The sequence below is a fragment of the Carassius auratus genome, chromosome 18 (genome assembly GCF_003368295.1).
Source record: "Carassius auratus strain Wakin chromosome 18, ASM336829v1, whole genome shotgun sequence".
NCBI classification, from domain to species: Eukaryota; Metazoa; Chordata; class Actinopteri; order Cypriniformes; family Cyprinidae; genus Carassius; species Carassius auratus.
The window spans coordinates 11,044,088-11,061,487 of NC_039260.1; the positions used below are offsets into that span (position 1 = coordinate 11,044,088).

Here is a 17,400-nt window from a genome sequence, read left to right on the forward strand (position 1 = left end):
GTTTGAGTGCCCTGAAACATGTACTGTATTTACACACTTTTTTCAATATTTATGAAGTAGACATCACAATCAGAAGTACTGAGGGTCAGTATGGCAGTATTTGATTTCAATTCAACCTCAAATAACAAATAACATGCTATATATATATATATATATATATATATATATATATATATATATATATATATATATATATATATATATATATATATATATATATATATATATATATATATATATATATATATATATATATATATATATATATATATATATATATATATATATATATATATATATATATATATATATATATATATATATATATACTGGGGCGGCAGTGGCTCAGTGGTTCATGTAGGTTGTCTACAAACCGGAAGGTTGGTGGTTTGATCCCCGGCTCCACCTGACCAAGTGTCGAGGTGTCCTTGAGCAAGACACCTAACCCCAGCTGCTCCCGACGAGCTGGATGGCGCCTTGTATGGCAGACACCGCCGTCGGTGTGTGAATGAGTGCGTGAATGTGAGGCAAATTGTAAAGCGCTTTGGATGGCCATGTGGTCTGTTGAAAGCGCTATATAAATGCAGTCCATTTACCATTTACCATATATATATATATATATATATATATATATATATATATATATTCAAAACACTTTTAGACATTTTTTTTTTCAAAATATACAATGGATGTTATCTTTTGAACACTCTCCATGAAAATGAATAATGATTTTTACAGATTTTTCATGATTTCATCTATGCATCACTATTTCAAAGTGAAGGTCAGAACGCACTCTCTGACATTGTTGAGTACTCTTCTTGCATATTAATAAATTATTAAAAAAGTAATAATAATAAGTCACCAAATATAAAAACTAAAGTCTTTAGGCTTTCCAATGATATATAATTTGTCAAGATTTCTTTAGGTTCAGACTAAGATATTACTGTTTAAAATATGTAATGGCACCGGTGGACCAGTGACAGTTAACAGGAAGGGTTCACCCAAAACAGAAAAAAAGAAAGAAAATTGTAATTTACTAAACCTCAAGTTTTTCTAAACCTGAATGAGTTTCTTTCTGTAACAAGTCCCATATACTCTAACAAAGTACACAACCCCACAATGTGTTACAACCCCAAATCACCAAGATTTCTTCTATTAGCTGGACCACATCACTGCAGACTGACGGTGCTCAGTTTGGTCATCCACAACCATAATCCCAACAGTTATGTCCTTGATGAATTCCTGCTCCGAGCCAAGATTATGTGGTTTAATAAAAAACAAAGGGAAGCATTAAAATGTGCTTTACAATCGTAAAGCTTAAAGACTACAATATATGTGCATTTATCAAGTAAATAGATCTACTTACAACTTTGTATAAGCTCTACAATGTGAATGTCATTTCCATTATGTCTGCATAGCATTGTGATGGATACAACTGCAAAAGATCTTGCTGCAGTCCATCCACAAGATTATTGAATTCTGCGCTGATCTTCAGTCATTCCAAAATATCATGAAAAAAATGAAAAATATAGAAACACATTAAAACACTGTAAAATAATAAACATACATTTATAAATAAATCGGTAGCACTTTATTTTACAGTCCTGTTCCTCATGTACATACTATGTAAGTATTATAGTAATTACAATAACTATGTAATAACTAGGTACTAACCCTGAACCTACCCCTAAATCTTACCCTAACCCATGTAGTTACCTTGTATTACCAGAACTTTCTTAGATAAATACACTATTAGTACACTATAAGTACATGCTAGTACACGTACTGTAAAATAAAGTGCAACCAATAAATCTTTAAAGAGAAAGTCAAATGTACTAAAAATGGTTGTTTTAATTACCACAAAGACAAACTTTACCATCCATTCAATGCTTTTAAATTACACAACACAGAATTATAACAAAATAAAGGGAAATTTAACACATTTGTGTCCATCCTAATTGTTTGGCTATTTATACAAGATTAGCTGTGCTATTATTACTGTTATTGGAAAATCTGTAGTTTTGAACGTATGCTATTTACTTATCACCGTATATTCATGCAGCATTACACTGGGTTCTGGTGAGGCACTTGAATGATTACTTCAGAAAACTGAAAGAAGACTTTGTAACATTACCCTCAGAACCAAGCTAAAGTCATCACTTAAAGTGTCCTAATATTGTGTTGGAGTCATAAGGTCAGAAAATATAAACATTTTCTCAGAATATAAATTTAATATTACAATCATTTGCCAATGATTTCGAAACTATTTGTTCCAAGCAAACCCCTAACTTGCAAAAGCCTACTCTGCTCTGATTGGTCAGCTGGCCAAGCATGTTGTGATTGGCACAGAGAGGAGTCCTTGAGCAAGTTAGCGAGCACTACCATTGACGAAGCACTTTTACATAAAGTAAAGATTCAAATTTTATTTCTGTGGTATCCTTGAACACAGCGTCTTCTCACACGACTTAAACACACTTAATAGCGGAAGTGTTTGTGGGCAAGTCAGAGTGTTTGTATTTGGCAGGCAGGTGGGGATTATGCAAATGTGTTACACAGTGATGTATCCTGGTAACAGGCAACAGATTAGAAAAGGTTTTTGACTCATTTAGGCAATTCAAAATCAAACTAACAGAATCAAAGTGACAGAACTGACAATATCTTTATTTATAAAGCAATTTTTTGATTTACCACTTTGCAGATGGTTTTAATTTAAGGATAGCTACATTAAAAACTGTAAAAGCGATATTTTTCAAAAACCCATTTGACCTGATCTTTAATTAATCGGTTGAATTAATAAATGAATCAATGATTTATTAAGACAGTGACTTGTTTCCACTAACTTTTTTTCCCAACATCTCCAAAAAGTTTCTAAAATGTGTTGTTTGAATTTTTTCATGCGTCAGCACACACTGAAATGTCTTTGTATCGATTAATAGTCTAGTGACATTTTAATTTGGGGTAGGGGGACCTAATGTAATGCTGTAGCCCAGGGGCCTCTGGTAATCTAAAGGCACCAATGCTGAGAATTGACATACTTTAATTGGTTCGCTGTCGGGTTGGTCTGTAAATTGGTAATATGAAATAACATGTACCCTTAATGTACTGTTGTGAACCTTTTAAGGGAAAATAAGGTACAAAGATGCCCATTTAAGGATAATGCCCCTGTGATGAGCTTTTGGCACTTTTCTTTCTGAGGGTCAAAGACTGTGACATTAATGTATGTTTGGAATATGTCTATCCACAGTAAAGAGCCCACAAACACTTCAGTGGTTATATGAGAGAACAAAAAACCTCTCACAAATCCTGTAATGACTTAAAAAAATCCTGTAATGTCTTTAAAAATTATACTTTTTCCATATCCCATTGTTGGTTACTATTAACAGTCTTGGAATATGCATATTGAATACGTTTGTCTCCTGGTGGATGTCTAAGATTGGTAAACACTAGGCATATTAACACTAGGCAGCAAGATTATTTCCTCACAGAAAAAGAATTCCCCCTTGATCCCAGCGGAGCTTAACGGAGTTGTTACAGTTTGTATGCTGCATAAGGCAGTGTTGACATGGGATTTACCCTGGTTTGGGGTTTCTCCCTGTAGGGATTTTTGCTGCTTTCACTTGCACCACCAGTAGAAACTCTGAATTAGCATAACAGTGACATCACGATTCAACAATGTCAGCAATTGTAGAATGAGAAATGACGTGATCAGAACTGTGTTTTTATCGTGACGTGGTTAGAGAGGCGTGAAACTTGCATCAATATTTCTTAGGTAATAAAATCACAATGCATGAGTGATGCAACGATCTTTCTCATAGCTTATAGAGCTCGATAACTTAAATAAATAAAAAATAAAGCAAGAAAGAAAGAAAAGAAAGAAAAAGGCCATGAAAAACCGAAACATCTAAAAAAAAAAATTTCTTTTCAAAGGACATGCAATATTTAATTTGTATGTAATAAGACTACTATGTTTAAAATAAAACAGTTAATTTATACGCATGATAGGCCTTTAATCCTTTAAAAAATATATTATTTTATTTTCATGCATCAGTGGAGAATCGTTTTGAAAAAATCACATTGAAACATTGAAAAAAAAGATTATATTCTACAGCTCTAGTCGTGGTTTTGTGCTAACGGAGATGGAAAGTAAGTTTTAAGACACTGTAAAAAGATGCAACAACAAAGGGTTAATGAATGAGAGCTAAAAATAAACCACTTGGATCTCTTTACGGAACTGAGAGTGGGACCACATTTTTTTCTTTTCTTTTTTTCTTTCAGTGATAGTTTCCACATGTGGTCTGTTTGGTCGTGTTTGGAAAAATCAGAGATCATCAATAGCTGACTCCATGTCTAAACCGGACTCGAGCGGCGCGGCACAGCTAAGTATAAACATTAAAATTAATAATGACTCAACTGTCTACATTTGATGTGGTGCGGCATGATTCCGACACTGGTGCCTTGTTTTATTAATGACATGCTGACACAAAGTTTTGTCGCGTCCAGTGTAGACAGGCTAGCTGTTGCAGTGATTGTGTAGACAATTTGTGGAGAAACAAACCTGTTTAATAATTACAAAGGCAGCTGATGCAAGACTCTGCAATCATTTTTGACGTCAAAAGTTTGACTGCCACTTGCAATGACTCATTCATACCAAACCGACAACAAAAAGCAAGCTGAACAGCCAATCAAACCTCCCACAGACAGGCACCACAGCTGAATCATCATGCTCGGTCAGTCAGCCAAGTTCCCACCCACAGACCTCGTGCAAAACTAGACTGATTAGTCTCAGCATAAGCTGCTGGCTTTTACTGATGTCTAAATGATAGCTCGGAATATATAATTACATTATCTGGTTATTACATCATCTAATATACATTATCTGAACAGTTCACAAACAATTGTCAATCTACAGCATTAACAGGTTTTATTTCGGTAAAACCTCAAAGTTCTTTATCAAGATCTAGAAACTGTTCACTCCCGCTGAGATTAATTTCAGAGCTTCTTAAGTGAAAAAAGATCTACATGACTCAGCAACAGGGCTTAAGGGTGGCTGTTGCATAAGCTAACCTAGATTGTATAGCCTAGGAATCACATAATCGGTGCCAGTAATGTGTAAGAGCCTCGTGCCTCTAGAGGGCCTCGCTCCTGGTCTCCATTTTGTGTCATTTATATCTAATTTTCATTAGTGTTTTTCAACCCATTTTGTCCTTCTAAAGACTAAAATAGTCATAGCTGGTAGACAGTATTAGACTATGTGTATAAGAATGAGTAAAGCTGTTTGTTGTTAGGATGACAATTTTTTTTTAAGTTTTAGGCTGTTTAGGCTCTCGTCAGTGTCAAATGATCGAGACGGCCAATGGATCTCAAAGAATCAAAGGCAGTGGGTTTTACTGTCACTGTCACAACACAACAAGAGTTTGTGGAAAAGATGTTAGTACTGTATTAGAAAACTGTTTTACTATAGAAGTGTTCAGCGACCGACAATAATAGACTATCAAGTGGTGCAAACTACTCAACTTTTTATGTTTCACTGTTTTTAATAAAAAAACAAAAAAACATTTTAGACTATTAGACATACGAAAATTTTATTCCTTTAACTAAATTTTAATCATTTAATTATTGCATTGCTTTTATTATACATTTTATGGAGTTTATCTTACCATTTTATGAGCTTGTGCAAGACTGTGATTTGTGCGTAATCATATCAGTCACACACACAAACAAAAAAATGCAGAGGGCCTTAGACGTCAACTTCACACTGGGCATTCCACCCCCCTTAAGACAGCCCTGATCTTCACTCTAAATTTGTCATTGCTTAACACCATCGTATCAGAGCCATGTCAATGCTTTGGAAATGTAAATTTTTTTTGCCAATAAAGCAACTTAAACCTGAATTTGTAAATTGCTGATCATTTTTCAAAAAGGAGAAGAGATCACAGATAAGAGTGATTAACTGAGTTCAACTGAGTGTTCATGATATGCAAACACTCAGTTGAACTGAATTATAGTTACCATGGTATTTTTTATCATTATCATATTTAATCACTAATATGTATATTATGATTACTAGTGATAGAACATGTGAGTCATGCAGATGTTTTTGTATTTGGTGTGCATGTGGGAGTGCTTGGTTGGTCGCCAATAGTGGTTAAACATGATTAAGCAATGCTAAATGGATGCACGCCAGCAAACAACTTACAGTATAACAGTATACATATTCCAGAGATTATTACAAAGTGTGATATGTCGAATAAGCAGTTCACTAATCAACCCATGCAATGACACTGGTATAGCGAAACATAAGCCAATGAAAAACATGAATTCTATTATCAAGCCCACACTTGCTACTTCCTTTATGTGCTTTTGAGCATCACAATTTGTGGACCTTCCTTACTAACTATGATGCTGCATGAGGGGTGGAGCAAAAGTTTATTTTGGGTTGCATAAATTCTCATCTTTGGGATATTCAAGCTTTATTGACCAAGGATACACAATGGAGTTCTACACATCAGCTCTGTGTATGACAGCACATTTTGTTAAGTTTTGGGTTACCTCTATTGCAGATTTATGTGTTTATTTTGTAAGTGATATTCTAGAACTCATATTGTATTTTTTATTGCAGGTCTTGTCTTATACAGTTTTGCCACATCTTCTGCTAAGGGTAAGGAAACACAAAAATATACTTTTATTACACTTTTGTATAATAGATATTTACCTTTACAAGTTGTTGTCATTTTAAAAAGTGGCCATTGAAAAAAAAAGTTAGTAAAGTAGTTATTACTATTTTTTTATATATATATTATTCCAAAAGAGTTATTAACTAATTGATGTAGAGGTACAAAATAGTATACAAACAAACTGTGTTTATGCGCGCATTTTTTATTTATGTATGTATTTTTTTCTTTGGGAGGCGGAGACCGAGCTTGCTATTGACCCATGCACGCTGTGTAACAGTATCAGTTGGTGAGAGGGAAGAATGAGCTGCAGATGGAGCGCGCTAAGACTAGCCCAAACAGTTAAAATGTGCTGCCTTATCTGAAAGGTTAGCAATTACTCAAAGCCACTGGACAGGGAACAAATAGAGCACAGAACTTTTACACGCCCATCCAGATTGGATATCACTTTGACTGGGCGAAAAGGGACAGTACTTTTGATGACCGTGGTAGTGTAGCGATTGATTAGTCTTAATTTGAGATCTAGACCGTTGCTATAACATGCTACGCATTAATACTATTTCGCATCAGTATGTCGCATGCCGAAGGGAAAAACGATTGCGGAATGCTGTATGTTACATTGTGTCCGCACCGGTCACGAGCGACGCGACCATCATTGATAGCTACAGTGGAAGCGTTGCAGAACAACAGACAAATCCACGACAGTAATGTGTAGCCCTGTCTCTCTCATGTAAACTCCTCCAAGCCATGCGCTACTTTTGACACGAAGGAACAAATGGATTCGCAATGGTCGTTTGGTCGCGTCCGGTGTAGAGACTGGTAGTTAACGGACTTCTGCGTTCCATTTCGTTATGAATCCCGCTGTTTAACAGTTTTTTTTTTTTTTTTTTTTTTTTGCTGAATGTGATGCTGGGAAGAGTCTCCGGGTTAAATAGGGTTCATTGGAGGACTGCATATTGTTTTTATTTTCTAACAAATCCAATAAAAAAAAAAGAATGACAAAACTGCCTTAACCACAATAAAATGTAGACAGCATGAGTTGGAGTTTTTTTTTTTTTTTTTTTTTTTTTTTGCTTTGGCAATTTTTCCAGTAATAGTGGACGATGTTGGTGGTAGGCATAAGTTGAACAAATGTTTTTTTAGTAGAATTTGGATCTTTTTTTTTTTTTTCAGAAACCTAAGGAGTGTGAACGCATCAGCATCATCCATTGACTTTCTGTGTTGTAACAAACATTTATAAAATAAGACAATTAATTCAATTTTTGTATCAACAGGGGAAAAAATTAATAAAAAAAGAGTATGAACTTGGAACAAAAATTCACTTAACCATGGTTTTAGGTTAAATGTATAGTTCGTCTATAATTGACAATATTCTCATTTACTCATCATCAAATCATTACACTGTGTGATGATGTTCTTACTGTTACATTTTTCTAAATATCTTATATGTTCCACAGCAGACAAAAAGTCATGCATGTGTTGAACAACATGTGAATTAGTGAATTACAACCCTTAAAAGTCAACATGAAATGTATTTAACAACAACAAATGTATTTTCAACACCTTTTCTTACTATAAATGTGTGTGTATGGGGGGGGGGGGTTCTTTTGTGTCATAAATTCTGAGAAGTATGTGTTACATACCAGAATTGAGCCATTTATGAAAGTGGAGGGTTTAAAAACTATAAATCATGTGTTGCTTATCATCCCATTCTTCAAAGCCATTACGATGATATGCTGATTCATGTTGACTTTAATCTTTATAGCAGTTTATAGAGTTGTCTTACCCACAGGAGACTAGTTATCACTTTTACAACAACTACCACTCATTTTTCATAATCTCTTTGTTCCTCAGAAAGTCTCCATCATGACAGAGGGACACAGTGAGTGACCTTACACAGAGCCTAAACTCTGAGCCTCTAAACACAGTTGCAAGCATTATTACATATGTTTTATCATAGATCACTAAAATGTAAATGAACAGAATGTGTTGGTAAGAGTAAAATAAGAGTTATCTGTACTTTTATATCAGCAGCAACGCACATTTCAATGAACAGATGGAAAGCATCAGCAAGAATCATCTGCACTGGTGTGGAAATGTGTCTTACAAGATTTCAGATAGTTCCTGCTGTAATGGTATGAGAGACTCCTGCATCTGTCGGTTTTTGATTGCTGAGTGACTGAGAATTACGGATGTGATTCATAATGAGTTTATTACATACAAACACTGAACACTGTTTTGAACTGTATATTAATATGTTGCAGGTAATATAACTCCAGGATTAAGCCAGCTGGTGGCTGACTGCTGTGGTTCTGTAGCTTACAATCCACTTAATGAGATCTGCTGTAATGTCAATATTCTGACTCGAAGCAGCACTTACGAAAAATGCTGTGGCGAAGGTAGCTGATCCACTTGATGACATTGTCCAGATCTGACAATTTTTGCATGCATAAGAAATTTTTATGAGATTGTTTGATCTTCATACAGTTAGCTCAATGTTGACATTGTATAATGAATTTTCTCTTACACTCATTTACAGACCTGTACCTGACAACAACTCATATGTGTTGTGGTAGTAACAACATATTTAAACAGAAGGAAAATCTTTCTTGTTGTGGCAATACAACATTTGACAAGACAACCCACTGCTGCTGTTTTATAACTAGAAATAATGCACTAGAAGCAATGCCTAAAAATGAAACTTGCTGTCCGAAAGCAACAGGTGTGTATGTATACAGCTCTTACAGTGATTGTTAGATAAATAATTAAAGAAATATGGTGGAAAGGTGATAAACAGTGGAACAAAGATATCATGTACTGTAATCTTATATTTTACAGAACGTCAGCAAGCCCCTCTTCCCATCCGGTAAGTCACACAGACAGACAAAAAAACACTCTATAGACAAATATATATTTGTGTTGTCAGCCGATTAAAAAAACTAATTTATCGCTCATTTTTTCTGAAATTAATCAGGATTAATCACACCTAATATTAATGATTTTTAAAATACTTTCACATTAAAATAACTTCACATTCAATCTTCAAGTTTATGTTGAAACAACACAAAGATAGTATATTTTTTATATTTGTATAATGGAATCTTATTTATTTATTTATTTATTTATTTTTATGACTGAAATTACTGATACCTATACCACTGGTCAAGTCATGTCAAGCTTTATTGTCATTTCGCTATTTGTGTGGCCATTCAGTGGAACGAAAATTCATGTCTCGAAGGACTACGGTGATACATGGATAAACATAAATATAAAACATATAACACTGGACGTAAGAAAAGGTTTTTGACCTGCATAGCTAACTTTTTGAAGCAGTAATCTAACTATACATATACTATAAATAGTTGACTAAATATACACATAACCTAAGACAGACTTTACATACTAAAATATCATAAAATATGGCTGAATACTTAAAGCTACAAAAGTTATTGATTTCCTCTTTTTTCTTTTGATCTTTGATTAATAGCACTTTCATTATTGGTTTTTAGGCTGCTATTCCATTAAAAACTGCCATTCGTATATGTTACACAAATGTGACATGCTATCTTTACATACTGTATTCTGACCCTCTTCGGGTCTTAAAGTCTCTACTAATTGAATTGAGTTGAACCGGGGGTGTTAGATGAGGGAGAAAGTTCTGGGGTGCTCCAATACAGTTTGTTAAACCACTGCATTCTTAATTGTGATTCATATATTGTTTAATTAATGTATTGTTACACTTTAGAATAGGGAAAATTTATTTACCATTAACTCCAACTTTTCCCTCAATAAATTCCTAATTTGATGCTTGATAATAGTAAGGTAGTTGTTATGTTTTGGCATCAGGTGGGATTGGGGATGTAAAATAAGGAATGTAGAATAAGGCATCGATATGTGCTTAATACTGATAAATGGCTAATATTCTAATAATATGCATGCTAATAAGCCATAGTTAAGAGTCCCTAAAATGTGACCCTGGACCACAAAACAAAAAGACTTAAGTGTAAATATTTCAAATCTGAGATGTATACATCATCTAAAAGCCTAAAAACAAGTATTCCATTGATGTATGGTTTGTTAGGATAGGACAATATCTGACCAAGATACAAATATTTGAAAATCTGGAATATGAGGGTTCCATATGATCCAAATGAAGTTTTTAGAAATGCATATTACCGATCAGGAATTAGGTTATGATATATTTTCGGTAGAAATTTTCAAAAATATCTTCATGGAACATGATCTTTAATTAATAGTTCTATCAAAATCTATAATTTTGACCAACTATTAAAAAAGTTTCAAACATTCACTGATGCTCCAGAAGGAAACACAATGCATTAAGAGCCAAAAAACTTTTGGAATTTGAAGATGAAGATAAATTGTACTTATTTTTTGTTTTTCGATTGATGTTTGATACATTGTGTTTTTCCATCGTGAGTGGGGTTATTTTGATAATATCTTTATAATTATTATTATGTTGTTTTTAGACTAAATTTAAATATATTTTGTGTAAAATATCTTACTCAGGACTGTACTAACTAAAAATTGATGCATTTAAAACATGTATTTTGTATAATCTCTCTTATTTTATTTAAATTATTCACTTTTCACAGATTCTGCAAGGGGCATGCCATTGTGTGTGTGTGTGTGTGTGTGTATAAAATTAAAGTAGAATGACTAAACCTAAACTTGATAAAAATCCTAATTTTAGATTAAAATTCAGATGGCACTTAGAGGCTTTTGCATCTGAACTCTTCATATATATATATATATATATATATATATATATATATATATATATATATATATATATATATATATATATATATATATATATATATATATTCTTACAATGGAGGTATATTATTGACTACTAATATAATTTTGTGTGTGTTTTTGTTTGTGTTTGGTTCTATGTGTGACTGGAAATCTCAAGCACTCTCCCCAAATTATCAGGTAAAGCACTTGCCATCCTCATTGTATACTAAAATTTTTACATATTAGTCTTTTGATTATACAGTGATCTAGTTAGTTCCTATATATTCTTTGATAGTTCATGCCTAACCAAACATTTTTCAGGTGTCCGTCATAAATAATGTCTTCATCGGAAATTATGGTCATTGTATGGTTATTGTAGTAAAAGACTCACACTCTTACTCAATATGCTCTATAGACTTGAAATGTGGATCAAAAACCTACAATCCCCATAAACAAATGTGTTGCTCAGGGAATCTGTATATGGCATCACCACTTACAAAGGTATTGCTTTTTGACATGAAGCTTATTTTTCAGGAATAGAAATTGGAGATTTCTCTGAACACTATTATTTTCATTAATATGTGCTTATTAAAGGGGTGGTTGATTGTGATTTCACTTTGCTGCTATACGACGGTTGCAGCAGGCCCAATGATATTACACAGTGCCTAAAAATAGGCTACCCGTGAAAGTTAGCTATTTTCAGTAGATGCGTAATATCATTGGGCATGCTTGCACCCATGGTGCGGCAGCTAAGTTCCTTGATTATTATGCCAGAATGCGAGTATAATTCCTAGCCATATTGGCCTATAAATTGCAACTTTTAATTTTCCGTTGGTCTTAGTACACAATGCAACTAAAGAAGAGTTGAATCTTAAATAGGAACAATATCGACCATGGTCATTTTTGAGTGAGATACTAACGGTCTAATCAGATTCAATTATCTGCGCTAAGCTACAGCTAAAGTGCTACTGCCAGACCCTGAGATCGGCTATATGGATTAGAAAATGGTAAAACTCAACTGTTTAACTTTAGTGGAGTGTTCCTTTAATGTTAAAAATTATACAATTACTTTACAAAAGTTCTACAGTATAATGAAATCATGTATTGTGCATTTTTTCATTTCAATTAATCAGAAGAAAACAATATATTAAAAGCTAACATAAGCAGTAGCATTTACAAATAATAGCAGATTTAAAAGTATGAGACAACAACAAACAAGGAATCATTCTGAAACGTCCTGTAAGAGCAGTGCTTGCACAGGTTCTACACGATCCTCTTCACTAATATTCTCAGGGTCTATATTCTATCAGACTCAAATTTATAAGCAGTATTTAGGACTCCATTATTTACAATAAAAACAGAGCACATTCTGAGGTGAGGGGCATGGAGTTTCTGAATGCACACTATTCAGTTTAGTGAATCACAACTCACTGAGCCAGCTAACAAATCTGCGCCCATTGCGTATTTCTGAGGGAGGGGCCTCATAAAACCAGAAAATCACCAGATCATTTTTTGGAGAAGGTACATTGAGGTGTAGGATAAAGGTAAATTATGTGAAAAATAATGCAGTTTTTGAAAAATAAATGTTAGACTGCACCCCATGAACAAAATAAAGCCTAAAAAAAAAAAAAAATCAACCACCCCTTTAAGTATTTGGAGAAATTTCAGTATACCATTTTCACAAATTTATACATTCTGCATACATTATTGTACAGTACTATGTACACCTGTGTCTTTCAGTGCTGTGGTGAACATGCTTACACTCTGTCAGATGACAGTGTGCTGTGCTGTAATGGAGTCCTTCATCGCAATGTGCCTGAGCAGTCAGAGTGTGTTGGAGGTGTAATATATACTCCAGCAAACACTACTTGCCACATGTCGACCCGTCCACGTCTTGGCGAGCACTGCTGTGGAGGACAAACCTTCAATCCTCGCACACAAATTTGCTGTAATGGACGCAGGTAGGCCCACAGATTACAAAGATTTGATTTAAAAGTGCACTTAGTACTTTTTTTCTCATGTTTTAAATAATTAATTATGTTTTTGATTAATTTTGCAATCACCCAAACCTTGACTGTTGATCTTAAAGGGGTCATTGGATGCCCATTTTCCATAAGTCAATATGATTCTTTAGGGTCTTAACGAAAAGTTTATAACCGTGGTTCTCAGCTGGTTTGGCCTTGGGATCCACGTTTTACCTTGGTCATCAAGCTGCGACCCACTTTTATATAGGCCTATATATTCTCCTTATTCGTAAGTCACTTTGGATAAAAGCATCTGATAAATGACTAAATGTGCGTACATACATATATATATATATATATATATATATATATATATATATATATATATATATATATATAAAAACAAATCATAAAAATTAAGTTAATACTCTTAAGAATATAATTAATACTGAATAAACAGCCTATAAGGAAAGGCGGTAGCACTTTATTTTACAGTCCTGTTCCCCATGTACATACTATGTACTTATTATAGTAATTACAATAACTATGTAATAACTAGGTACTAACCCTGAACCTACCCCTAAACCTAACCGTACCCCATGTAGCTACCTTGTATTACCAGAACTTTTTTAGATAAATACACTGTAAGTATACTATAAGTACATGTTAGTACACGTACTGTAAAATAAAGTGCAACCGGAAAGGCTATTAAATAGCAGTCCCAAATAAGTGTTTATTAATACAATTAAGTTGGTATGAGCAACCACAGTCATTCAAACATATACAAAATGACACAAAGTAAAAATAACTTGGTCGGTTTGGGTTATGGAAACAACAGTTGCCATGGTGAATATAAAATACTAACATGTTAAACTTTCATAACAAGTTATGAAAATAACAATAGAATACAGAAGTATCGAAATGCTGGATTTGAGAAAGATTGTAGTACATAAAAAAAAAAAAAAACACTAGGTGGATTTCCAACACACATTTCAGTTCAAACAACTTGTAAAAGCTGACCTTGATGACCCCTTTAACAACACATCCACCAAACAGGAGCATGTTCCTGCTCAAATTGCAAGAAAACAAATAACAGTGCCTGTGTGAGTCTCTCATAATCTAGTAGCTTTAAGCAAAATAATTAAAAAATAGCAGACTATTGTTTGGCCTGTAGCCTGATTTTATTCTGCCCACGCTGTCTTGACAAACAAGGCTTTGTCTGTAACTGGATATTCAAGTCTAACTGATACATGCAGAGACAGCATAAGAACGTACTTATTGGCACTACATTTCTCAAAAGCACATATTCATAAAGCACAGCTCTACAGAAGGCTGTCAGTCATCCAAGCCGCCCGATAATCCCTCAATAATTTTAAAACCACTTGAATGACTTTTCTTTCAAAGTTTGTTGTTGTTGTTTGTTCTATTTAGCCACAACAAGATGAATGGCAATTTCTGTTGTGGTTCAGAAGTCTATGACCACAACAACCAGTTCCTGAGATGCTGCTCAGGTCATCTCTACAACCTAACCCAGTCACGTGGAAAAGCAGAGTGCTGTGGAAACCTATTGCTGCAATATAATAACAATCAAACTTGCTGTTCCTCCTCAACCAATTCCATAATTTATCAGACCAAACCAAAGCACCGTTGCTGTGGGCATTACTACTACAACACGTCTCTGTGGAGCTGCTGTGCTGAACATCTCAAACCATCACCAAAGCCTAACAGCTCTCCAGCAGAATACAGAATTAAACCACTAATGGACCTGATCCCTGAAATGTGCAATAAGACAGGTGATGCACTTAAAAAAAAAATGTAGTCGGGGGATGGGGGGGTTAAATTTTTGGAAGTAGGCTAAATTATCTCTTTTTTTATGTGTGTGTTTCTAGTGTTATTTGGCAAAGTGGAGAGTGTGGCACTTGAAAATGATCTGCGTCATGTGGTGTTGAAAGTTGTGTGGCAAGTCGATATGAAATCTGAAAATGTCATCAAAGACCCTTGGCTTCATGTGTCCCTGGATCACTGCAACTCTCCTACCACAGACAATGGCATGACCTACCTTTGGGAGGAAAACCACAATGGGAAGTACAAGCTTCTCTCTCACCCTGTTGACCTAACATCTGACATTTACATGTTCTATTCTGTATGTTACCAAAAGAAGGGATAGAAATATGGATTGAAGTCTATTTCCCATCATTTCAAAGCATGCAGGTTGTCATAAGATTTCTGATCATTTCAATCCATCATTAATGATAAATTACAAAAGAGACAAGTCTCTGTTACTATGCATAGCATTACTGCATCACATGTTGTACATCTGTGCCTTTTACCTCATTGGATATTGTTATTTAATCTCAATAATGGATTGATCCAGATTGGAGTGATGCATTACTGTATTTATTCAGTGAGGTAACTTTAAGCTTTGTTAATGTGAAAAAAAGGAAATAGAATCAAAAAAGAAAACATTCTTCCATTTTAATTTTGAGTTATTTCTTATCTAAATTGCTGGCAATAGTTTAAGTTGCACTGCATGAATGTTTTTGTAATCGTACTTTGTTTTATCAATCTCAGGTATATGGTATATATCAATCTCAACTATTTGATGGGTTCAGGGACCTTCATGTACTAAGCTCAAAGGTGCTTCAAAAGCAATTAATGGCTTTTATACTAATCCTTGAGAAGACAGAGGTTATTTCATTTATATAGTCAGTCAGAAATCACTGTGTTAAAATGAAATTTTATCTGTCTCTCTAATACTAATATCGGGAGTTTTAAACGTCTCCAAATTTCATACTGTTCAATTTCTGTCTCAGCTGTAAACAACTGTGAATACACTTTTCATGTTAAATGTTGTGTGGAGATAATTTACTCATTCAAGCTGTGTAAAGGTATTGCAGATATGGATTTTTTTTAAAAATATATATATATAAATATAAATATAAAAAGCATCAAGACTGGAATGTGAATATTTTATTCATTATTTATCATTTTTAATTTATATAGGACCTTAAAATAAAGCAAGTCAGAAATTACTGTCAGAATATTTAAAATATCACTCAAAAATTATATATATATATATATATATATATATATATATATATATATATATATATATATATAAAGCATCGTTAGCCAACTACGGTCGCAAGTTCCGTCGTTACCAACGTAGTTCAACGATTCGGCGTTTCCCCAAACCATAGTTCAAACGAACATTCGTAAACTTATGTCGTTGGAACGACAGCTCTCCTCCTGTGGTTAGTTCGTCATAAGTTTGCTGTGTCGACGTCATTGATTGTGCCGCACTTGGGCTTTGTTATATTCAGATTTATCGACCCTATGCCCTTTTACTTTAGAAGATTTCACCATCCACTTTGAGTTATTTAAAAGACTTAGAGTTGTGGTAAGTTTATTAATTCGCCTTCTTTATTATTATTATAGCTTCAGTTTGAAACTATATAGCAGCGTGGCCCTCGCAATAATTCTCCCTCCGAAGTGCCCTCTGAAAGCATTAATCATGTCGATTGGAACGCAGCCAGTTTCGTTTGTGCGAAGAAAAGGCGAGTTTGTCAAGTGAGTTACAGTATATTTGTAAAAACATCCCAAAATACATATTTCTCATATATTGGTAAAACAGTATAGAGGTTTTCACTTATATTAAATGTTAACACTCAAATCACTTTATTTTTATAGTAAATTAATGTACCCAAATAAAGTAACAAAAACATATAAATGAATGATTTTGTTGTTTTTACAGAATTAGAATATAGAATTATCCCTACAAATGTGTTTGTGTGTGAATGTACATATATATAATATATATAGAGAGAGAGAGAGAGAGAGAGATATTTTATGTTTTTAATAGTTCATTCAATGCATATTTGCAAATAAACCAAATATTTAACAGAAATTATGTCAGAATAAACAAATGGTTTAAACCGCAATGGTGGCTTGATGCTGAACAAGTCTGTCCGAAGAGGATATCCTCTGTCTCCCAGCAGCCAGCTATC

At 33.9% G+C, this 17,400-nt stretch overlaps 1 protein-coding gene across 4 annotated transcripts; it reads left to right on the forward strand.

The window, feature by feature from the left end:
- The first annotated feature begins 4,264 nt into the window (after nucleotides 1-4,264).
- LOC113118442 (galaxin-like) lies at nucleotides 4,265-16,329 on the forward strand. Of its 4 annotated transcripts, none has more exons than XM_026287602.1 (12): nucleotides 4,265-4,380; nucleotides 6,620-6,658; nucleotides 8,526-8,553; nucleotides 8,703-8,806; nucleotides 8,936-9,070; nucleotides 9,211-9,393; nucleotides 9,510-9,537; nucleotides 11,608-11,627; nucleotides 11,845-11,930; nucleotides 13,170-13,390; nucleotides 14,825-15,186; nucleotides 15,283-16,329. In XM_026287602.1, exons 1-12 carry the CDS (start codon nucleotides 4,344-4,346, stop codon nucleotides 15,558-15,560), a joined length of 1,521 nt encoding a protein of 506 aa, XP_026143387.1. In that variant the 5' UTR covers nucleotides 4,265-4,343; the 3' UTR covers nucleotides 15,561-16,329. The 4 variants fall into 4 exon arrangements, with proteins under 4 accessions (XP_026143387.1, XP_026143388.1, XP_026143385.1 ...); XM_026287603.1 differs by having other exon boundaries at nucleotides 8,706-8,806; XM_026287600.1 differs by lacking the exon at nucleotides 4,265-4,380 and adding an exon at nucleotides 6,163-6,515 and having other exon boundaries at nucleotides 15,283-16,328.
- The last annotated feature ends 1,071 nt before the right edge of the window (nucleotides 16,330-17,400 follow it).